The sequence below is a fragment of the Perissodus microlepis genome, chromosome 14 (genome assembly GCF_051167445.1).
Source record: "Perissodus microlepis isolate ML-2025 ecotype Zambia chromosome 14, ASM5116744v1, whole genome shotgun sequence".
NCBI classification, from domain to species: Eukaryota; Metazoa; Chordata; class Actinopteri; order Cichliformes; family Cichlidae; genus Perissodus; species Perissodus microlepis.
This window is the reverse complement of record NC_140474.1, coordinates 33,241,219-33,264,877: the sequence shown is the minus strand read 5'-3', so window position 1 is coordinate 33,264,877 and position 23,659 is coordinate 33,241,219. Positions and strand designations below refer to the sequence as shown.

The window sequence follows — 23,659 nt, the reverse complement described above, 5'->3', positions numbered from 1 at the left end:
TGTAAAACGAGATTAACAGGAAGTGACATGACTCTCGTCCATCAGCTCTGGTGTCGGAAAGACTAGTAAGGCTGCTGTCGTCATGCCCTCACAGCGACATCTCAGGGCAAAGTCAATACTACGAGTTTTATATAAAGTCAAAAGCAAAAGCATCTGTTGCAAGCTGTTGACTCCTCATGAACTATTTATTAAACTATGTGGTGCGGTGGTTCACATAGTCACATTACAGCAATCCTGAGTTCGAATCAAGTATGGAGTACATTTGCCCCGTGACTCCAAGTACACCGGGTACCGCTCACAGTTTAGAGTCCGTTTGTGTGGTAATGGATAAAGTAAAATATGCACCTTTTATTAACTTTTTTGATTATGATTAATGTTTTTTTTTAAAGGTTTGGTTTTCGAGCTGCTCATCACGCCAGAAATCGCACTCCTTTTTTCTTTTTCCTTTGAAATGAAAGTGAAAGTGTCAAGAGAAACTTTGTGTGGACATCGGACAACAAGGAGTTCGACAGTGGAGAAGAATGACGGTTTTCATCTTGAGGATTTTTGTTTACTTGTATCTAAGTGCAGGTGAGTTATAGTGCAACACGTTGTCACAGATTAGCTTAGGTCAGTTTGTGCGTGTTAGGTCAACAGTGACTATAGATATTCTACTCTACCGCATGAATTCCAACGGGTATGCTGTCTGACTGATGTATTCGTGTCATTCAGGTGTGTGGAGTGTCCATCAGATCCAGTGGCTGCCTTGTTACTTCACTGATGAGCGTTTGTATTTGAACAAGGACAACCACACTGAGACTCGGGTCATCCCCAGAGAGGCTATACTTCAGTTTGGTCAGAAAGGAGATGCTCCTGTTAACCCAAATGCCATCACTTTCCTGGTCATCAGTGAGTTACTGCAGCCTGCATGAGGAGAAGGCTGAAAAAACAACTACAGTGTGTTAGTGTTTATTTTATTGTCTTCTAGGATCAAAGTTGGATCTGCTGCAGTATGTGGAGGGGGTGGAGGCAGAGCAGCTGAAGTGTGAGCTGCACAGATACAGCACAGAGGGCGGTTACGTCCGCTGGCCTGTCCTCGGTGCCCGGGAGTACAACCACTGGTTTACCTGCATCCTCAGACACAGCAGGGGCCGCTTCACAGTCGCTGGCACCCTTAGACACCCCTCTGACCAGCCTCCCCCAGGGCAGCCAGACTACCACAACTGGTCTGTCATTGCTGACAAAGAGGTACTCACCACCGCAGGTAAACTCACATATGAGGATTGTGTTTTTTTGTTGAGCCATACAGACCATCTCCTAGGGGTTTGTTAATTGCCTGCCTGTTGCAGTGGCAGAAGTTCAAGGACAGAGTGCTGAAAAGAAACTGTGTTTGTGTCTTGGAGATTAGAGTCGAAATAGAGAGAGACAGTTATAGTTATATTGACTTGGAATGGTGGATGGCCAAATAATTGTCATGTCATAGATACAGGAAGTGGTTGTCGCCTATTTGAGTAAAGGACACTTGTGTTGTTTGTCACGTCTGTTTCCACAGTCGCCATGGTCATCAAAACACAGACTCCCTCAGTTAAAGCACGCCTGAAGTCCCAGCAAAAGCTCCACTGCCAGTTTGATGTTGACCACAAGGGTGCAAAGGTCACTGCAGAGTGGCATAGGCACCGCCCTGGTGAGAGGACTGAGCTCTTCAGTTACAACAGGCGCACAGGACAGACCGAGGGGAGCGGTGTCGGACTACGTGCCCTTGCGGCTGGAGATGCCACCTACACCCTCGCCTCCACCACAATGATCAGTGAAGGGACCTACATTTGTTCAGTGTCCGTGAATCCACTGTTCGCCAAGGTGGATATATATCTGCAGATTGAAGGTACATAGGATTGGATCATTCCCTAAATGTCTATACTACCAGTCAAAAGTTTGGACACACCTTCTCATTTAATGGTTTTTGTTTATTTTCACGACTATTTACATTGTAGATTCTCACTGAAGGAATCAAAACTATGAATGAACACATATAGAATTATGCAGTAAACAAAAAAGCGTGAAATAACTCAAAACATTTTATATACTTTAGATTCTTTAAAATAGCCACCCTTTGCTTTGATTACTGCTTTGCACACTCATGGCATTCTCTCCATAAGCTTCATGAGGCAGTCACCTGAAATGGTTTTCCAACAGTCTTGAAGGAATTTCCAGAGATGCTGAGCACTCCTTGGCCCTTTTGCCTTCACTCTGTGGTCCATCTCATCCCAACCCAGCTCAATTGGGTTTAGGTCAGGTGACTGTGGAGGCCAGGCCATCAGGCACAGCACTCCTCACTCTCCTTCTCAGTCAAATAGCCCTTACACAGCCTGGAGGTGTGTTTGGTGTCATTGTCCTGTTGAAAAAGAAATGATGGTCCAACTAATAGCAAACCGGATGGGATGGCATGTTGCTACAGGATGCTGTGGGAGCCATGCTGGTTCAGTGTGCCTTCCATTTTGAATAAATCCCCAACAGTGTCACCAGCAAAGCACCCCCACACCATCACACCTCCTCGCCTGCTTTTCCTTAGTGGTGCTTTCTTAGCAGCTATTTGACCACAAAGGCCTCATTCGCACAGTCTTCACTGAACAGTTCATGTAGAGGTGTCTGCTACTGGAAAATCTGTGTGGCATTTATCTGGGCTCTAATCTGAGGTGCTGTTAGCTTGTGATTTCTGAGGCTGGTGACTCAGATGAATTTATCCTTAGCAGCAGAGGTGACTCTTGGTCTTCCTTTTGTGGGGCAGTCCTCATGTGAGCCAGTTTCATCGTAGTGCTTAATGGTTTTTGGGACTGCACTTGGGGATACATTCAAAATTTTAGCAGTTTTCCAGACTGACTGATCTTCAGTTGTTAAAGTAATGATTGACTGTTGTGCTTGCCATAAGAAGCTGTGTCCAAACCTTTGACTGGTATTGTATATGTTGTCAGTACAAACAATGAGAGTAAGAAACCTATTTTTAAATAGCTCTTTATAGCATTTTATTACTTTGACCTTCAGATCAATCTATTGACCTTGAAGGAAATGTAAGAGGCCAAATGTGACATGATATTTGAAATCTTTATATAGTACTTTTTATATGTTGTCAATATACAGCACCCTTTTAAGAATCTCAGTTTTAATGAACTGTTAAATCCATTTGTTGGATTGTTACTCCACTCCACTAAGTGTGGTCAGAAACTATAAATAAATAAATAAATAAATATATAAATATATATATATATGGCTTCCTCCCACCGTCCAAAGACATGCAGCTTGTGGGGATAGGTTAATTGGATAATCCAAATTGCCACTAGGTGTGAATGTGAGTGCGAATGGTTGTCTGTCTCTGTGTGTTAGCCCTGCGACAGACTGGCGACCTGTCCAGGGTGTACCCCGCCTCTCGCCCCATGACAGCTGGGATAGGCTCCAGCGCCCCCCGCGACCCTGAAAAAAAGGATAAGCGGAAGCGAATGGATGGATATATATATATATATATATATATATATATAATTTTTTTTTTTTTTTTTTAATTATTCTGTTAAGTGTGTAACCTGAAATGCATCTTACCAAATTTGACTTCCTTCCTAGAATTCTGGAACTCAGACCAAATCTCAACTTTTAAATGTCACCAGTTTTGACCTGAAAGAATATTAAATTAAAACGAGTGAATTAAATAAAACAGCCCAGTTACTATAATAAATGTCTGCTGTTAGGTATTGAAATTACTATTATTATTTATTTTTCTCTCTCCTTTCCTCAGAGTCTCCCCATGTCTCCCTCAATGTTGCAACCACCCTGTTATTGCAGGAGGGCAAGGACTTGATGGTTAAGTGTGAGGCAAATGGCTACTACCCTCGGGATGTGGAGATAATTTGGTACGAGGAGGATCCAGGCACTCCACATCCCAAGCCACTAAACCATAGTGTTCTGTTCAGCCACAAAGTAAATGGGGACATGACCTTCTTGCTGTCAGGTGTTTTCTACCTCCAGGCTGCGCTCAGGGACTCTGGGAAAAAGTTCACATGCAGCGTCTCCCATCAGTCCCTGAAAGTGCCCATCACAAAAAGTTTCACCCTGATTGTGGAAGGTGAGTGTCAGTATAGTACTAGGAGCTAGCAGCTGGGAGGAGCAGAGCCTGATGTGTGTTCTGTTTCAGAGCCAACAAACTGGATTTTGTACCTCGTTGTGGGCTCTGTTGTGATCCTGCTGTTGTATGTGAAGCGGCGCTACCTGCACTCAGGTGAGTGATACAGAATTCCAGCTAAATCACACCTGAGGAGCACGTGCTTGCTGTTTGGGATCAACTGACATATAAAGCATGTTCAACCCCAATTTTAAAAAAGTTGCAAAGTTGTGTGTAAAATGTAAAGAAAATAATATAAATAACATATATTAGAGAAAATGATATTTATTCTACAGAAAATAATTATTAATATAGATAAATAAACAGAATGGATGATTTGGAATTTAAAAGAAAATGGAAAACATGTAAAAAGACTAAAGTGAGAAAATTTACGGAGAAAAATACTAGACTATATTGAATTTGATGACAGCAACATATCAGAAAAAAATGTTGGTGCTGGGCAAGAAAAGTCTGGAAAAGTCTGCAGTACTGAAAAAAAGCGGGAGAAACATTTTTGGAGTCAGTAACATGACTGTGTATAAAAAGAGCATCTCAGAGGGGCAGAGCTTCCCAGAAGTGTCTAAGAATTGTTTAACAATTTCAGAATAATGTTCCATAAAATTGCAAACTTTAAATATGTCATAGTTTCCTGTACATAATATCATCAAAAGGTTCAGACAATGTGTCTAAGGGACAAGGTCAATTTCTTTTTTAAATAGTTGCATTGAAGCATTAAATTTGATAGTTAATCAAATAATATGCCACCTGGCAAATGAAAGGCAACAGACGATAGACAAGGCAGAATATCCAATCAGAATTGGGCCATGCTTTAAAAACAGGGATTCTGTCATGGAAATCAATGCAAAGCTCACGAACACCTCTACAAGTGAGTGTCTGTGAATACAGCTCACATCCACAAATGCAGGTTGAAGCTCTGTCACACAAGAAGTTTTTGAACCCATTTTGCACAGAGAGGCATTTTTTGAAAAATGTATTGATAGCAATGTTGAATATTATTACACAGGAAAAAAACAACTACACGTAAAATAATCACACCGTGACGCCTCCGCCTTTCTGAATGGAGGGACAGTAACTGCGTGTGTATATGTAAGCGTGTAAAAACTGAAGATAGTCAGATTAACAGTATTTTGTCTCTATCTGCCATTCTGCAATTCATCTCATGTAAACAATAACGTGGCGCACAGCGTGACGTGAAATAAGGCACATACCTTTGACGTTGCGTGACGAACTCTGTATTCCTCGTCCACACGTAAACGCAAAAAAGGAGTTTTAAAAAATTTCAGTTTTCAGTGACTTGAACGCCGTTTATGTGTGGACGAAACAGCTGCGTTTTCAAAAATACCCGTGTAGGTGTGGACGTAGCGTAAAGGAGTTAGTCGTTTATTTTATTACTACCTGTAATTTATTGCAGATTACTTTTATTTGCTTAATTGTTTACTAAATGTTTGAGGTGTGAAATAAACCGCAATGGAACAAAATATGGGTGTGTGTGGTTGGAGGATGGCGGGGATGGGGGGGGCAACATTTGTCTTGTAAAACAAAGGGGGGCCTAGCAAAAAAAGTTTGGGAACCACTGTGTTAACCAAAGCTTATGAAAAATGGACTGAAGCTAAAGGAAAAAAGATGTTCTGTGGTCAGATGAATCAAAATGAGAAAGTCATGAACCAAGGTTCACACTCAGTAGGGACCCAAAAGCAGACTTGATACAAAATTCACAGGAACTATGTACAGATTTATTTCTTTAACATAAATGATCAGGAACAACCAGGGGAACGAGAATATAACTCAAGTCGAGGAAACCGGGAACTGAAATGCCCTGAGAATCCGTGATGGGGACTGTGGGAAGCTGCAACAGAAAGGGAACAATTATTTGTGTGCAGGAAAACAGAGAGTTAAAACTAAACCAGATTAAGAATGCTGTGGGTTACAATCAGAGTCAGACCGTGGGGCTCGGAGGGGAGGGTGTCCATGGGAGAAAATCCGAGGAGGGAGAGATGGAGACTATGGGAGTTCTCTTCGATGCAAAACAGGCAAGAGATGTCTTCAATTGCTGGATGGTGACCTGAGCACAAGTGCGTAATATTAACACGAGTTAGAGAATACTTGAATAAACACAGAGGTTAAGAGAGCCAAGTTAACTAAGAGTGAATAAAGGACTGGCGTGGAGCAGCCATCCACGGTAAGTGAAATAGTTTTGGAGTAATTGCCAGGGATGGAATACAGGTGCAATACTGATGGCCCAACCCAAGGGCGTGGCCACCCGGCTAGTGTTCCCATTGACCATGACAGAGAAATTCTTTTTGGAAAAAACAAGTTCCCAGACTTGTTATCAGGGAAGTTCAAAAGCCTGCATCTCTGATAGATTAGAGGTGCATTAGTGTTTATGGGGTTACCACCTTCCAGGCAGTTCTGGGACTACAGGTGCAGCAGGTGGTGCTTTTCTATTTGTGCTCTATCCTTTTATCTTTGATATTTTCTATTATTACCTATTTTCTCCCACTTGCTTTTTTTTCTCCTGCCTGTTAGCTTAGAAATGGTCATATTACACTGTAATAACTGAAATAACACTAATAGAAATGAATACATAAACGAATACAGAAACACACAAACAGGAGGAGCATATAGAGATTTTATGGCGCTCATCTTGGAAAAGCGAAATATGTTTGGCACAACATGGGAGTCGGCTAATAATTCGGATTACAAAAGCTGTGAGGCAGGACTGGTTTAATGGGGGAAAAAGTTGTTTTTCTGATCTAGTTCTCTTCTGGGTTTTTAGTCTATTTTGTATCCATTTAGTTCGTTATGTGTTCCTGCCTCTGCTGTAGACTTGTAGTCAAGACCGCCTAATCCGAGACCAAGACAAGACCAAGACCAGAGGGTATCGAGACCAAGACAAGACCAAGACCAGAGGGTATCGAGACCAAGACAAGACCAAGACCAAGACCAAGTTGAGACGAGACCAAGACCGAGACCGAGTCGAGACGAGACCAAGACCGAGACAAAAAAAGTCTTTAAACTGCAGCCAGATGCTATTCTATATACATATGCAGGACACCTTAAACTAGTTTTTTAATTAAGCAGCAAGGCAGAACAAAGTCGGGCCTGTATCAAGACACAGGGACTAAACCCCAATTCAACCAGACCCAGAACTGATCCGGAATCAAAACAGGACTAGAACAGTAACCAAGACAGAACCAGAATCAGAACTAGATGATAGTAGCACTAAAAATCATCATAGACCTGCACTACACTTGTTTTTTAATTCTACCAAAGTACAATATTTAGATTGAGAAATGTTTATATAATTATTTAGCCTTGTTGTGCAAACAAACCTGCATAACTTAATAAATACAGAATTTGAAAAGTAACAAATGGTATCTAAAAAGAAACACTAGGTACTAGATACATGTTCTGATGAGTTTTGGCAAACAACCATTTGACTAACATGTGTGTCTCACCTGCTCTTGTTCCATCTCTGTTCTGTCGTCATTCTCTCTCTCTCTCTCCCTCTTTGTGCTGACAATCAAGCCAAACACCAACATCATCAAATATACAGTTGAAACCAGATATTTATGTACTCTTCAGATAAAAACAAACACTTTTTTAATTGTAACATCAAATCAGACTAAATGTTTATTTTTTTAGATTGATAAATATAAAAAACATATTTGTTAACTTTAAGAGTAAAGAGAGAAACTATCTGTATTTCTTAATTGTAAATGGCACCAAATTGTATTCAAAATTGAGCCACACTTATGGAGCTCCACAATTCTTTTCCAGGTGTTTTGGTTGATATCTCTTGATTTTTCCCATGTCAAAGAAACAGGCTCTGTGTTTTGCCTTATATGCATCCACAGGTGTGCCACCAGTTTACTCACATGGACTCTACTAACCTATCAGAAGCTTCTTCAGCTCAGAATGGAATCGTCTGGAGTTTTCTTATTAATTAACAATAAACTTAGTGTATATGTGCTCCTAAATTTGATGAAAGTGATTAAAATAGACAGCTCCCTCTTTTTATTCTGACATTTCACTAATTCAAAAGATATTTCAACATTTATTTATCTAAAACAAAAGTTTACTTTAAATTGATGTTGTACAGTAAAAAAAATGTTCTTGTGTTTTCCATAAAGTGTATGTAAATATCTGGTTTCAACTGTGAGTATACTGCTGTGTATTGAAATTCCTCTTGTTTTGCATAGATATACTGAACAACATCCAAAGCATAATATATAAAATAACATCTACCTGAGTTTTTTCTTTGAAAGAAGCTCCTTATGTCCATTGTTGTGTTCATCAGTACACAACTGAAACCGATTTAGAGAGTTTGTTTAGCCGTGGAGGGTAACAACTGAAAATATGAAATGTAAGCTAAGACTCTCTAAAAAATCAGCATTGCTGTTCGGCTTTTTATTTATCCATTTGTTGATTCACTTGAAGAGCAAGTAACGCAACCAAGTGATCAGTTTGATATCAATCTTTTGTGATACACCGTCATATTTACATTATTAGTTCAGTACGAATGATTTGCTTTGGTACCTGGTCAAACTTAAGCTCTCCTCTGTCTGTAGCAAACTCGCAGGCAGCAGCTTCTCCCCCCTCGCTCACATGGGTGCTGTGCTCAGTCGCCTAGTGCCTGAGCTCGGATCATACCAAAATTAGGGGGAATTTACGACGGTGCCCTCTGTGCTTCGTGTGTTGTTTTTGTTTTATACAGTTGTCAGTCAGGCATCTAACTAACAAATTACACTCCAAAAGACCCCATGCTTCTGAAAAGATGACCCGGGCTTAAGCCCAGTAAGTCACCCCCCCCGCTCCGCTGATGGTTGACTCCAAATCTCCCGAACACTATGTCGATTTGAGAACGCAAGACCGAAACAGCGAGACCAAGACCAAAGTCTGTCGAGACCAAGACAAGACCAAGACAAAAGTCCGTCGAGACCGAGACCAAGACAAAAGTCCGTCGAGACCGAGACGAGACCAAGACCACGTAAAAGTGGTCTCGAGAAGACCGGTCTCGAGACATCCAACTCTACTCTGTTGTGTTCTTGTATCAGACCTAATCTCATTTCGGTATTGTGGCACTTGCTCCTTTGTGTTAGTTTACTGATAATTGTGTAGTGTTTCTAGTTTGAGGCCTTAGTTTTACTTCTCTGGGCTCTGTTCTGGGTTATTAGGTTGTGTTCCTTTCCTCTTTGTAATTCCATGTTTAGGTACTTCATGTTGTATGTTAGGCGTTGTTTGTCTCCTGTGCTTGTGTATGGTTTAAAGCCTGTGGTCTCACCATTCCTGATTTTTTTTCCTTTGTGTCCCAGCCTTATCAGTTCACTCCCGAATCCTGATTTCTGCATTTGGGTTTGATACACTCAATACACAGCTCTACACCATAGAGTTACTGCCATCAAATTCCATCCACCCATTCTCTTACATTTATCCTTATCGGGGTTGCAGGGGTATCTGGAGCCTATCCTCAGTCCAAAGACATACAGTTATTGGGGTTGAGTTAAGTGGTAATTCTAAATTACCCATGAAAGGTTGTATGTCTCTCTGTGTTAGCCCTGTGACAGACAGGCAGCCTGTCCGGGGTGTACCCCGCCTCTCACCTTGCAGTAGGTGTGACAGACTCCAGCCCCCTGGGACCCTCACAATAAATAAGCCATTAAAATCAAAATGAACTATTTGTGTTTCTTTAAATTTTCCATTTTATCAGTTTTAACATTTGATATGTTTTCAATGTTTGTGAATAAGATATGGGATCATGAGATGTGTAAAGCATTACATTCTGCTTTTATTCAGATTTCATACACTGTCCCAGCTCTTTTGGAACTTGATTGTATCACATGTGAGATGCTGAAGTTCTTTAAAGTAATTATTGTTTTTTTTCCCTCCACAGTGTGGAGAAAGTTGGTGCAGGTAAGGTGATATAAAAACAAAAAACAAAAAAGGGAATGGCAAGAACCTTGAGATGATTGTTGTTTTGGTGTTGTACAAATAAAATGGAATTGAATTGAAAGGAAGAAAGGAAGAGGTTGTGGCCACAGACTGAATAAGAGAGGTGAGCTGCTGAATGAGTCTTCCTTCAGAGTCTTCACAGATACATCGACGGACTGAGGGCTGGTGAACTCCTGCATTCCATGTGTGACAGTGAGGCAGTGCATTACAACTCTGCTTAAAATGATGGGTTACCAGCTAGTGAACTGGTTGACTTGAACAAGTGTTGTATTTTATTTTATTTTTCTTTGTTAAAATTCATGGTAAACATTACAGTTTTGTTTGGGTCATTAAATTTCAGGGCTTTTTAAGAGAGGCCCTTTTTTAGTTTGCAAAAGGGCAAAAGTTTGATGGCTTCTTTTTTATCAGGTATGAAGAGTTCGTCATGTTTTATTAATTTAGATATCAGTGATTGAGACATCCAATGTAAGTCAATCACAAGCCTCTTGGCAAATAGTTTTCTGAAGTACTAACAAATAAGTAGTCACTTTTTATTCCAGTTTATGCTCCACAGATTACTCTTTTGGATTCAGGATGTTATCCTGTATACTCAGGACTCTTTCAAAGATTATGTGAATCAGAGCTGAAAACTGAGGATCTGAATTCAGTGATCCTGATGATGGCTTCAAAGAAATATACAGGGACATACCAGCTCACAGCTATTTTAGAACAGATGGTCAGTTGTAATAACACTGGACTGATGTCAGATTGTACTGATGGAAGCCTATTTAATTCAAGAGCATGGATATATTGTATTCTTATATTTTTGTAGTGCGTTTGATGATGTCAAACATCTTTTTCTAATGAAAACTTTGCACTACTTTGGATTTGGAAAGAAGCTTGAACACGCAATCCATAAACTCCAAATTCAGTTGCATTTATACCAAATGCATCAACATTTTTAACCACATTTATTTTCTTTCTATAACAAAATTTGTTTACTAAATTAAAATTGCATTATCTATATCTTAAATCACTTTGAGACATTGGAAAAGAGAATGCTGCATAGGTTAAACTGGACAAACCATCCTTCTGAGATGAGATAAAAACTTATCCCACTGCCTTCAAGATGGATGGATAAAGAAGACATTGTGTACTCTGAGACTTCTCCTGGACTCAGACTGCTCTGCATAGCAGCAATTGACTTTTGTGATGATAAATGTACAAAAGGTTTTTAGAAGCATTCAGTTGCAGAAAGTCTAATCTTCTTCTATTTTGAAGGAATTTGAGGCTGAGGAGGTTCATGTAACAAGGAGTAAGCATATTTCACTTCCTCTTCCTCCCAAAGGGAAAGAAGAGAAATTCAAAATTGTAAATGAATTTACCAACAAAATAATCATTCAGGCTTTAGTTGGTTTTACTTGGATATGACCACCTGAGTATTCTGTGAAGATGATATAGAAAGTGTGGATTGTCTGCTTTTTCCACACTGAATCACTGCAGGCTTTCTGGAATCACAGGAGGAGTTGGTTACAGTCCAACAGGATTCAATAAAACAGTATGGAATATGTTTTGGGGCTTTGGTATCAGGACTCTTTTTTTCTTTAGGAACTTTTTTTTTATGCTTATGCTTTTTTTATGTTAATTAATGTTTTTAATATTTATTGTATTTGATATGTCTCCTAAACACTCAGCCTTTGTATAATTTATTTTTGTTTGGTGGATAAGCGCCTCATCTGTTCGTATTGCTATTGTTCATTAATAAAATTGGGTGGAAAACTTCTCTTGTACGTGTGTTGAATTTCAGGACTTCTCTCTATTGATCTGGTATTTTCATGCGGTCAGTTTTCACAGCGACACTTCAGGACAACAAAGGTACTGCAAGTTTAATACAGTTAAAAAACAAAAAAAGACACCCCCCACCAAAAAAAACAAAAGACAAAAACAAAACTATTCGCCGTGAATTAACAATAGATCTTTGTGGGAAAACGAATCGGTAAAAATCCAGCTTTTATGTATCACAGCACAGACAGTAGTTTACACAGGACACACAGTCATCCTCATAATGACTGACAATAAAATAATTAGGACACCTGTACAGGCTATCCGGGGAAATTAACGCAATTTAATAGCAAATATTCTAGATTTTTTTTTTTTGTTATTTTCTTCTGTGAGCAGCTCGTTATCCTGTTCTGCACAGCATTCACCCCTGCAGAGTGAAAGTGAAAGTATCCCGACAAACTTCCTGTGACAATCGCGCAGCAAGGGGTATGACCGTGGAGGGCACCGGGGAAGAATCATGAGTTTAATATTCACGATATTTATTTACTGGTCTCTAAGTGCAGGTGAGTTATTGTCACAGATTACAGCTTGTGTGTAGGTCAGCAACAAGTATCGGCACTACAGGCTACCACATGAACTTAACACTGTTTGATTTTCTATGCCCGTGTGTGTGTCATTCAGGTGTGTGGAGTGTCCATCAGATCCTGTGGCTGCCCTGCTACTTCATTGATGAGCGTGTGTTTTTGAATAAGGACAACCACACAGAGACTCGGCTCATCCACAGAGAGGCTATACTTCAGTTTGGTCAGAAAGGAGATGCTCCTGTTAACCCAAACGCCATCACTTTCCTGATCACCAGTGAGTTACTGCAGCCTGCATGAGGAGAAGGCTGAAAACAACATGAACAACAACAACAGTGTGTTAGAGTTTATTTTATTGTCTTCTAGGATCAAAGTTGGATCTGCTGCAGTATGTGGAGGGGGTGGAGGCAGAGCAGCTGAAGTGTGAGCTGCACAGATACAGCACAGAGGGCGGTTATGTCCGCTGGCCTGTCCTCGGTGCCCATGAGTACAACCACTGGTTTACCTGCATCCTCAGACACAGCAGGGGCCTCTTCACCATCACCAGCTTCCTCAGGCGCCCCTTCGACCAGCCTCCCCCAGGACGGCCAGACTACCACAAATGGCCCCCCATCCCTAACAGAGAGGTACTCACCACCACAGGTAAACTGAACATATGAGGATTTCAGACTAAAACTGAATATATTTGTCTTAAAAGTTTGTTTTTTGTTGGAGTTATGACTAGTCGTAAGTATTGCTGTGCCAGACCCCATAAAGGAAGAAAATATAAATATTATGGGAACAAACTTTGACTGAAGGAAAATAAAACAATTAACTTGATTCCAAATGACTAACCATCCATTAAAACAAATAATAAAATGTTCATAAAATAATTAAAATAATGAAATAATAAAAATGTACTTAATTCTTCTCATAAAATACATTGATTTGGTCAGTCTGATTAATAATTAAATGAAGAACTACAATCAAAGTTAGACATCAGCAGTCTCACCTGATGACATATTTACATATCTACAAAATGTATTACACCAGCACATAACCTAGAAATATTAGTATTTGTTTGAGAGAGAGTGCACGCACATGTTGGGTGTGTCCCAGAACAAATGTGTATTTGTCCTATAAGATGTGGTTGAATGCATCGTTAATGACAACAAAGAGCATCTGTGGCAGGTGCTTTGGATTTCCTCAACATGTGCAGGAATTTTTAAGCTAATTAAAGATAAGAAAGTGTTATCATGTGGAACAATGGTACTGAGTTAATGAGGAAGATTGCACGCATGTAACAGGAACCTGTGTCTGTGTAACTAATATCAGCCAGTTGGTGTTAATGATTACATGGATGAGACAAATAAACACATGTACACAGATAAGAGGTAAGGATCCTTGTGTTAAGCTATATGCACAGTAGGCTGTACCCAGGTGGTTTGTTAACTTAGTGGTATATGTACCCAGCTAACCAGGAATCTTCAGCCGTAATGGCCTAGAATTAGGGATTGCCAGAGGTGTCACATTTCAGATTTAAGAAATGTTGCACCACTTAGGGTTCATCTTCAACTTTCAATACACAAATGAAAGATGGCCTTTCTCATGGCTCCTACACTGTTATTGGACACTTGTATTGAGAAATGTGCTTAACAACTCGCATGTGTTCATGTTTGTCACACTTTTTCACAGTCGCCATGGTCATCAAAACACAGACTCCCTCAGTTAAAGCACGCCTGAAGTTCCAGCAAAAGCTCCACTGCCAGTTTGATGTCGACCACAAGGGTGCAAAGGTCACTGTGGAGTGGCACAAGCAGCACCACGGTGAGAGGACCAAGCTCTTCAGTTACAACAGGCGCACAGGACAGACCCAAGGAAGTGGTGTTGGACTACGTGCCTTTGCAGCCGGAGATGCCTCCTACACCCTCGCCTCCACCATGATAAGCAGTGAAGGGACCTACATTTGTTCAGTGTCCGTGAATCCACTATTCGGCAGGGTGGATATAAATCTGCAGATTGAAGGTGAGGAAAACAGTCAGAGAGTTCATAGGCCATGGACAAAAGTACTAATACTAAATTGTGCTTATATGCTTTCAACCACATTTATTGATGGAGTTTAAGTGGATGGAGTTTAAGGTGGACTGTGAAAAAGCTGTTTGTGATGTGTACAGCATAGTGTGACAACCATAAATACTCTTATTATTACTGTTTAAAGTTTGCTGGAGATGTTTACTGCTATCAGGAGCAACGTCAAAAATATGTGGTAGAACCAGTCCGTCGCTGTTTCCTGTTGCATGCCTGCTGTCACTCACTCTGCTATTCACGCCCACTTTTCAGCATTATCAGCATAGCGTCATCGCCATCAGGCTACACGCTGTTGGAGGGCTGCACATGAACATGTCTGCAAAACCATGTTTCCTGAATAGGGCAAAATAGCGTGTAAAAGTATCTTTGTAAATGCTGACAAAAAATTTTTTTAACTCTTTTTTTTTTTATTCAGTCTTTTTTTCTTTTTTTTTAAAAAAAGCAAATCAGGCTCTTAAAGTGTTCATTCTCATCTTATGCGATAAAAGTCGTATGGTGTGGAGGTGTTTTTTAGAACTCAGAAATATAGAAAGTCAGCAGAAAAGCCACTGTTCATTTCAGCATTTAAAGTAATGTTTTTTTTCCCTCTCTGCTTTCCTCAGAGCCTCCCCATGTCTCCCTCAATGTGGGACCCAGTCTCTCACTAGTGGAGGGTAACAAGAGGAAGATTGTGTGTGGGGCAAACAGCTACTACCCTCGGGATGTGGAGATAATTTGGTACGAGCAGGATCCAGTCATGTTGGACGCTCCACATCCCAGGTCACTGGAGAATGTCTTCCTTTCCTACCACAAAGAAAATCGAGACATGACCTTCTCGTTGTCGGGCTTCTTCTACCTCCAGGCTTCGCTCAGGGACTCTGGGAAAAGGTTCACATGCAGCGTTTCCCATCAGTCCCTGAAAGTGCCCATCACAAAGAGCTTCACCCTGATTGTGGAAGGTGAGTCTCAGTGTAATACTAGGAGCTAGCATCTGGGAGCAGCAGAGCTTGATGTGTGTTCTGTTTCAGAGCCAACAAACTGGATGTTGTACCTCACTGTGGGCTCTGTTATGATCCTGCTGTTGTATGTGAAGCGGCGCTACCTGCACTCAGGTGAGTGATACAGACCTGCTGCTACATCAAACCACACACACAAGGAAAAAATACAGTCACACGAGCTTGCTGTTTTGGAGTCACTGACATGAAAGCATGTACAAATATGAAGATCATTATGACATAACTCGTTGATGTTCTAGAGGGTAATTGTCGTTTTTCTTCACAGCATGGAGAACGTTAGCAGGTAAGGCGATATAAAAACAAACAAACTGGAGGAGTGGGATCAGAGCGAGAGGATGTGGCCCCATTCTCAACACACAAGGCTGGCTGGCAAACTGTCCTTTCTGGGGTCCCCATGGAAACATCAGTGAAAGGTATATTTGTGTCGATGTGTAAACTCCTGCATGTATGAATGTAAAACAGTGCAATAACATTAAAACTACTGAAGATTACGGGTTAGCAGCTGCTGAGCCAGTGGATTCAGGAGCCAGGACTGATTCTTCTGATGCACGAGACACTTTTTGGACTAAACACTGGGGAGACAAGGTTCTATATAGAGCTGAATAAAAACAGAATATTGGAAACTGAATGTCAGTTTACTAAATGAAGATTACTGTAAAATGAATAAATATAATAAGGATGCTGAAAAGAATGAATCCACTGTAGAATCAGCTTAGCAAACAGGAACAGAAAGATCTCTTTCAGACTGGAATGAAATGCAAACCAAGCTAGTGTACTTCTAGTGCTGGTTTATCAAGGCTGGATAAACAGGAGGGTTGCATCAGGAAGGGGATCCAATGTAAAATCTGTGATAAATAAAATATGCACTACCTTTACTATAAGCTTTTATTTAAACACTCAGGTGAAAAATAAACCAAGTTAGATGATGTTTGGAGAGCGCGGGCAATTCTAGGTTTAAACCTTTTGGGGGGGTTCAGCTCCCAGTCATGCATGCAGTGCCTTTATTTATTAGTAATGGAACATGCTGTTTGCAAATGTCATCAACCTTTTTCACACTTGCAAACCTTAACTCATTTGGATTAACATCACAATGTCACCTTCAAAAGGAAATGAGTTACTTGGATGACCTATTGTTGTTTCTAAGAATAATTCAGAGTGAATTATGAGAGATTTCAATCTAATCCACCCATTTTAGCATGTATCCAAACTGAGGCAAATGCTCAGTCATTAAAGAGGCACTATTTCAGTTTCTTAATCACATAGAGCCAGCTCACTGAGTCATCAAGCACTTAAAGTAGCATTATATAGTATAAACAATGGAAAATCCCCCTGCCAACTCCATAGACCTTGTACATGAAGCAAACTTGTAATAGAGTTGTTTTATATGTTTTTGAATTCATTTGTTATGCAGACTCAGCACAAAGCATCATGTACCCTAATTTCACGAGCGGAGAACAGATTTGTAGTCTGTTCTCTCTGACTCTGTGTGTCTCTCTCCATATTCCTGGAATTGTGTTTGTTGGAAAATGATAAAAATATAATCTTATAATTACTATAAGAGCAGGTTGGTGTTCCAAATAATCAACAACAGTACAACCCACTACTTAGATACGTGAAATCATCATTAATAAATGTGGGTAAAAAATGAAGCTACAGCTTTATAATTTTTGGTGAATGTGACTACATGTCCACTCTTACCTGTTTCTTTTTGCTCTCTCTCTTTGCTGTCTTCACCCTACTCCCTCTCTATCCTCCTCTCTCTCAGTCTTTGTGCCATCACCCAAATGTTAAATGTTGCAGTGAATAAAAGATAAACTGATCCATATCAGTTTATAGCAATATTCAAACTGAATACAGGCTGCTGCTGACATACATAGATAACAACATTCTGACTTGCTGCCACCTGGATTTGGAGCTGTACAGTAAACAAACACTGAAGCCCAATTTGACCAGAATAGGAATAGAAATTTGTAACAAACTATTAATAGTAAAGTTCATCAGCTCCTTGGCTGGCAACTCGCAATATCCCAGCACACTAGTGGATTAAAGGTTAAAATTAGCTACATCAGCTAATGCTTTTGACCCTATATAGCATGCTTGAGCACACCCAAAAAGAGTCTAAACTCGCCTATCATGATGTTATGATGGTATGTCCAAGAGCAGCCTGTATTCAGAGTTCAGGATCCCTTTATATTAAAAATCACAAGAAAAAATTAAGCTGAGCAGATGAGAAGAATTCCTCATATTTTAGCAGTTTTAGAAAAGACAACAAAATTCAGTCACAGGTTTATTGGTAACTGGGGTCAAATGCAAAGATTTGAAAGAAGAGTCGAAAGAGAAGCACTCTCACTAATGGAGGGTAGCAAGAGGAAGCACTCACGTTTTTTACTCCAGAGTGTTCCCACATAGCAGACAGGTCTGGCCCGGATCTGGTGTCTAGCTGCCACTGCTAGCTGACTTCTGGCATGGTAAGTGGTATGTCATCCAGATATGGGCCAGGCCTGGCATAGGTGGCACTGTCTATGTGATGGCATGCCACATCTGGCCCGATTACGGTTTGGTTTATGTGGCCCAGGCTCATTGAAAACAGGCCTGGATCCGGCATCAAGCTGGCACTTCTGACTGACTGGTGTCATGGCAGGGTGTATGTCAACCAGATGTGGGCCAGGCCTGGCAATGATGGCACTATTTATGTTCCTCTTTTCCTATTTTAGTTAGAAGACCCAAATGCCATGTTACAATACTATACTGCAATGGTAGCCAATGTTTCAAATGCAGGTTTGACAGGTTTGTGAGTGTACATTTTATCCAAAACCTAGTGAGGGTTTACTCATGTTTCGCACTGGGTGGCTGTAGCTCAGGAGGTAGCACAGGTCACCTACTGATCGGAAGGTTAGTGGTTCGATCCCTGGCTCCTCCAGTCTGCATGTCAAGAGTGTGAATGTGTATGAATGTAGTTAGGAAGCACTCAGTTTAGAGAAAGTGGGTGAATGTGGCATGTTGTATAGAACACTTTGAGTAATCTGGGAGAGTAGAAAAGTGCTATGTAAGAATCAGTCCATTCACTGTCTGAACAGAGTTTCGTCATGTTATTTTTGCACTATTATGTTCCGGCACATGTTGTTATTACATGGCTTGATTAAGGTACACATTAGGCTGACATCTGGGGCCAGAGCTGAAACTGTTCTGGGCCAGCACAGGGCCAGCAGTATGTCTGCAACTGGCCTTGTGCTGGCCCATGTGTGGGCCACCTCTGGCAAACCAGATCTGGGCCACCAAAGGGCCGTCATTCTTTGCAGTATGTGGGCCATGTGTAAGCACATTGTGTGAGCCAGATCCGGGCCATACCAATTTTGCTATGTGGGTTACTCCTCACCTTACTCTTTTGGAGATGCTGACATGTTCTTTGATGAGATTCAGAATGTTGTGCTTTGGTCCTTAAACCTGGATACTGGTTGAAAGAACCTCACAGCCCATTGTTCATTCAGTGGGCTAGTTTCAGTCATTGTGCAAGTGTACTGTTTATAAGAATGTGGAAACCTGCAGTCAGCTAAGACTGAAGAAGTCACTTGGATGAGAAATGAAGCGTTTCTCCCACTGAAAACGCCACGCCAAAGACATTCTGTCTAATTTATTAAGAAATTATTTTAACAAATAAACCTTTCTTGTTTAAATATGTTATGGTGTGTTCTCCCTTTGATTGGGACGTCTTGGTGTTTTTTTATTAAGACAAATAAAATATACACTGTATATAATAATGTACAACACAATGTTATAATAGATTTAGAGTATTGTTGTGCTGTGGGAGCTCCTCCACATGATTATGTAATTAAGGTACGTTTATATATATAATATACTACTACTTATATAATTATAACCATCACTATATGTATAGTGTATGTCTTTCTACATTTTAGACCAGTGGACCAAATAGGTTGTGAACTGGCTTTTATTTAGGAGTAGGTAGGTCCTCTCTTCCTTGATGGCTCCATGACTCTCATTATGTTAGACACTGGTTCACTCTCTCGCGCACAAATCGCCACCAAAACACAGCACAAGCCCTGCCAGTGATTCAGTTCCTTACAAACCATTGAATTAGGTACTGAAGCAGTGACATGCCGAATGAAGCTTCAGACGTCATTGATCATACGACTCTGTTCAGACACAGGCACAGTGTTTCTGAAGCAGTGTGTTGATTTTTGTGACACATGCACCAGAGCTTCAGCTTCAAACGGGCCAGCACTACAAACAGGAGGTGGAGGTGGAACTCTCTCAACCTGTTACTAATAGGCAATAATAATATAAAACAATGAAGAGCATAAAATATCCCTATGTGCTGCTGATACAATACTATTTCTAACAGAACCCAATCTTACAATATCATACCTAAAAAACCTTATTCTAGACTATGGATATTACTCAAGTTACAAGGGTAGCATAGATAAGACCGAGGCAATGGATATAAATGGGACAATTCCAGAAAATATTAAAGTACAAAGTGAATTAAAATGGTCTAAAGTGGGTATTAAATACTGTAGGATTAAACAAGTTATTTTACTGCTATTTTATTATCAGTATTATCATTGCATTAGAACCACATAACAAGCATTGCATTAAAGAATTTATTGAAGCTGTTAACATTACATTAAAGTCTGTATTACAGGTGGTATCATAATCATATAATAATCTTTCATTGCAGGAGCAACTGTAATCATTTTATACACATTGCATTTTGGTGCTTATTAAAGAGTTGAAGCTCGGTCAGTTAATTGATGGTCAGAAGCTTCGTCCGGCGCGATGCCGATCTATTGAGCAAAGTGGCCTAGAGCTATGGAAAGATTGCATATACGCTTACAATACATATATCACATATAATCTAGAAACAGGCCTGAATAAAGACCTGAGTGTATTCAGCAACCTGCTGTGTTTGAGTTTGCTTGGTAACAGATGACTCAGAATAAGTCAGGAAGTGTACTTCTGAAATGTCTTTGTTTCCTCTGTAAAGTGTGCATTTTTTGGTGGTTATTTTGAGGAGCTGTCTGGATGAGGCTATTTGAATAACCAGGTTATTCATTGTTATTTTATATTCTTTTATATTCTTTTATGAAGTTTTAAGTAGTATCATTTGATTAAAACATTTATTCAATATATTACACATATAGTTTCAGTTGTGTACGTGCTGGCCTTCTGTCTGGTGGAAAGGTTACAAGATTTAGCTGGTGAAGTGAGAGGTGAAACTGAGTGCATTTCAGGTCGACACAAACACACACACACTTAGAATCCCTCAAAATATTTTGCTTGTGACTGCAAAATTGTGCCTGCAAGAGAACAGTTTGTTGCAGAATGTGTGCCTGATGTTCCAGACGATAAGCGAGCGTCCGGCAGCGACAGGAAGACACCTGGGATGGAGACGAGGCGATGTTGTTTTTTCAAACTGTGTTAAAAGTCATTGTGGTTTTGAAACTTATGCATGTATTGTATCTGCTTGACGCATGAGGGGGGCGTCATAAAAGTAAACCCTGATGGTATAAAACAACTGCTTGTGTATTGATGCTGTCTGCGTACAGTGTTCATCTCCCACACGTGTGTTCATTAAAATCATAGTTTGACCGACCCTCCTGTATCCCTCCTCAATATTTGAACCCTTAACAATACTTAGGAATTTTCATTCCCATACCTTTGGACCACTTGTTTGAGAAAAATTCTAATAAAATAATTCAACGTATCAGCAATGATTGAGAGCAGTGGTCTATTCTCCTCCTGTCCCTAATGAGCTGAGTTGAATGTATATGTATGAATGTTCTGCCCAGACTATTCTATTTATTTTACAGATGATACCAGTTGAAAATCCAAACGACAATGCTTGATAAGCTGGACAAAATAACTTCTAACTTCATACGGGATAAACAGCAGCGTAGAATTAGACTCAAGACCCTGCAGTTGTTCAAGATAAGGGGGGGTATTAATGTTCCTAATTTTAAACATTACTACTGGGCTGCACAAATAAAACCTTTGCTGACATGGCTGCAAAGTGATATTCATACTCGCTGGCTCAATATAGAAAATAGCAAATATCCTGAACCAATGGAAACACTTCCTTTTCTAGATAGTCTCGTAAAATAAATGGCAATCTGGACAAAAAAATGCATTAGAATTTTGGAACAAAATTCAGTCAGCACTAGGACCACCAAAGTATCATTCATCACTATCAAGCATTGGATCTATGAAACCATTTTCCCTGTCCACTTTTTAAATGCAGTATTTGGATACTGCATTTAAAAGTGGGCATATAATGGACTGAAATGTGTACATCAACTATTGGAACAAGGGAACTTTAAGACATTTGAACATCTGAAGAATGAATTTAATCTCCCCATAGATAACTAAGGTCCTTTTTGACAACACTCAAGAGCTAGGGAAACATTGCCAACCCCACACCAATTGAAGAATTTCTAAAAAAAAAAAAAAAAAAAACCAACCCAAAAAACAGATGGGAAACAGAGACAAGACTACTACTATTAGTCAAACCTATAACGCATTCCCATCAATGATTAAGCATAATTCCCTGAGGATGAGGGGAAGGTGGAAAGCAGAAATAAATGAAAAAATACGTGATGATACCAAGTGGGAAATATGTACTAAAGCACACCAGACCACTAATTCAAACAGATGGAGAGAGTTTAAATGGAAAATTATCAGCAGATTCTACAGAACACCAGAAATAACTGATAAGATGGGCCCCACACTTCTGAGTTCATACTGGAGGAACTGTGGGACACAATCTACCAACCATACCCATATATTTTGGCTCTGCCCTAAACTCTGTGTATTCTGGAGGCAGATATTTGATCCTGTAATTTGAGTTTTCAAAGTAAATATTCCACTAAGTCCTACAGTAGCAGTTTTGGGAAGGATTCCAGAACTTATTGACTGCAAAGCCAAAACTTACCTCACTGCAGCCCTAAAATGCATAATTATTAGATGGTTAAAACCAGGACCTCCCACATATAATATATGGATCCAGAAAGTGTACGATGTCTATCAGATGGAACAAATTACATCATTACATTACTCATTAGACATTAACTACAGATGCATTTGAAGATCAGCATACTGTATCCTGTATCCTATGCAGTCCTATGCTAAAGGCTGATCTGAGGAGCATTCCTCACACACACACACACACACACACACACACACACCTTTATAGAGTAAGGGGGTTATTCATTGTGTCACTATTTAGCAAACATAAACTAATGTAAGTCTATTAACCAACCAACCACGTGACTTGAGCTGGTCCTGGACTTTTCATCGCCTTTTTTAAGCGTTCTTCTTGCTTGAGTTCTTTCTCTTTTACTTGTTTTGCTTTTTTGTCAATTACTGCCTGGCTTAAGTTTTGCTTCAGGGTAACTTTTTTTTTCAATGTCTTGATTTTGTCTTGAAAACCAGAAATTCCACTACCTTTTCTTTCTGCTCCCATGTCTTTTTTCTTTTTTTTTTTTTACAATGGCACATTTGTTTTCAAGGTCCTAGCATTTCTTCTGGAGATCCAGGATTTTTTCCTTGTGTTTGTTGTTTAAAGATGCTAAGTGCATGGAAATAAAAACTTTTCTGTAATGTGTTAAACCTAAAGTAACAAACCCATGTTTAAAGGTAAGGCATAGAAAATACAGAAGTTTCTGTCAAAATGTAGGGAGTAAAAGTTAAAAGGTGTCAGAAAAAAAAATACTCATGCAACATTTCTAAAATATGCTGATTCTGAAAATAGAGATACCTGAAACTTAAGTACAGTAAAGTATTTGTACTTTGTACTTTAGGTTTTAGAATCACAGTGGAAAGTTTAGAGTTAGTACCTCATTTTAAGGAATGAATACAATGAATATAAGTAGATCAAAAGTGCTCAAATACAACCACTCAGACTTAAACCAAAGGAAATCAGTTCATTTCAATTAAATTTTACTTGCAAAATGCCAATTCACAAGAAGCTGCTTCAAGGCACTTTATATTGTAAGGTAAAGACCCTACAATATTACAGAAACCCCAACAATCCGAGGACCCCCTATGAGCAAGCACTTGGCGACAGTGGGGAGGAAAAACTGCCTGTTAACAGGCAGAGACCTCCGGCAGAACCAGGCTCAGAAAGGGGCAGTCATCTGCCG

At 39.9% G+C, this 23,659-nt stretch overlaps 2 protein-coding genes across 3 annotated transcripts; both read left to right on the top strand.

The window, feature by feature from the left end:
* Positions 1-111: 111 nt before the first annotated feature.
* Positions 112-11,913, top strand: LOC146374272 (tapasin-related protein-like). 2 transcript variants are annotated; one of them, XM_084951600.1, is made up of 7 exons: positions 112-570; positions 712-888; positions 968-1,243; positions 1,532-1,861; positions 3,761-4,087; positions 4,157-4,240; positions 10,038-11,913. In XM_084951600.1, the coding sequence occupies exons 1-7, from the start codon at positions 522-524 to the stop codon at positions 10,064-10,066; spliced, it is 1,272 nt and encodes a 423-aa protein (XP_084807726.1). In that variant the 5' UTR covers positions 112-521; the 3' UTR covers positions 10,067-11,913. The 2 variants fall into 2 exon arrangements, with proteins under 2 accessions (XP_084807726.1, XP_084807727.1); XM_084951601.1 differs by lacking the exon at positions 10,038-11,913 and adding an exon at positions 6,970-8,193.
* A 421-nt stretch (positions 11,914-12,334) lies between these two features.
* Positions 12,335-21,293, top strand: LOC146374271 (tapasin-related protein-like). Its single transcript, XM_084951748.1, has 7 exons — positions 12,335-12,420; positions 12,539-12,715; positions 12,805-13,080; positions 14,113-14,442; positions 15,108-15,443; positions 15,513-15,596; positions 15,766-21,293. Exons 1-7 carry the CDS (start codon positions 12,375-12,377, stop codon positions 15,795-15,797), a joined length of 1,281 nt encoding a protein of 426 aa, XP_084807874.1. The 5' UTR covers positions 12,335-12,374; the 3' UTR covers positions 15,798-21,293.
* Positions 21,294-23,659: the final 2,366 nt, after the last annotated feature.

What these genes read in the sequence shown, in the direction of transcription:
- LOC146374272 (XM_084951600.1), top strand. Translation starts at nt 522, where the DNA reads ATGACGGTTTTCATCTTGAGGATTTTTGTTTACTTGTATCTAAGTGCA. An exon ending in TTACTTGTATCTAAGTGCAG is followed by an intron (nt 571 to 711) that starts GTGAGTTATAGT and finishes CGTGTCATTCAG; the next exon opens with GTGTGTGGAGTGTCCATCAG. An exon ending in GCGGCGCTACCTGCACTCAG is followed by an intron (nt 4,241 to 10,037) that starts GTGAGTGATACA and finishes TTCCCTCCACAG; the next exon opens with TGTGGAGAAAGTTGGTGCAG.
- LOC146374271 (XM_084951748.1), top strand. Translation starts at nt 12,375, where the DNA reads ATGAGTTTAATATTCACGATATTTATTTACTGGTCTCTAAGTGCAG. An exon ending in CATCACTTTCCTGATCACCA is followed by an intron (nt 12,716 to 12,804) that starts GTGAGTTACTGC and finishes ATTGTCTTCTAG; the next exon opens with GATCAAAGTTGGATCTGCTG. An exon ending in CTTCACCCTGATTGTGGAAG is followed by an intron (nt 15,444 to 15,512) that starts GTGAGTCTCAGT and finishes GTTCTGTTTCAG; the next exon opens with AGCCAACAAACTGGATGTTG.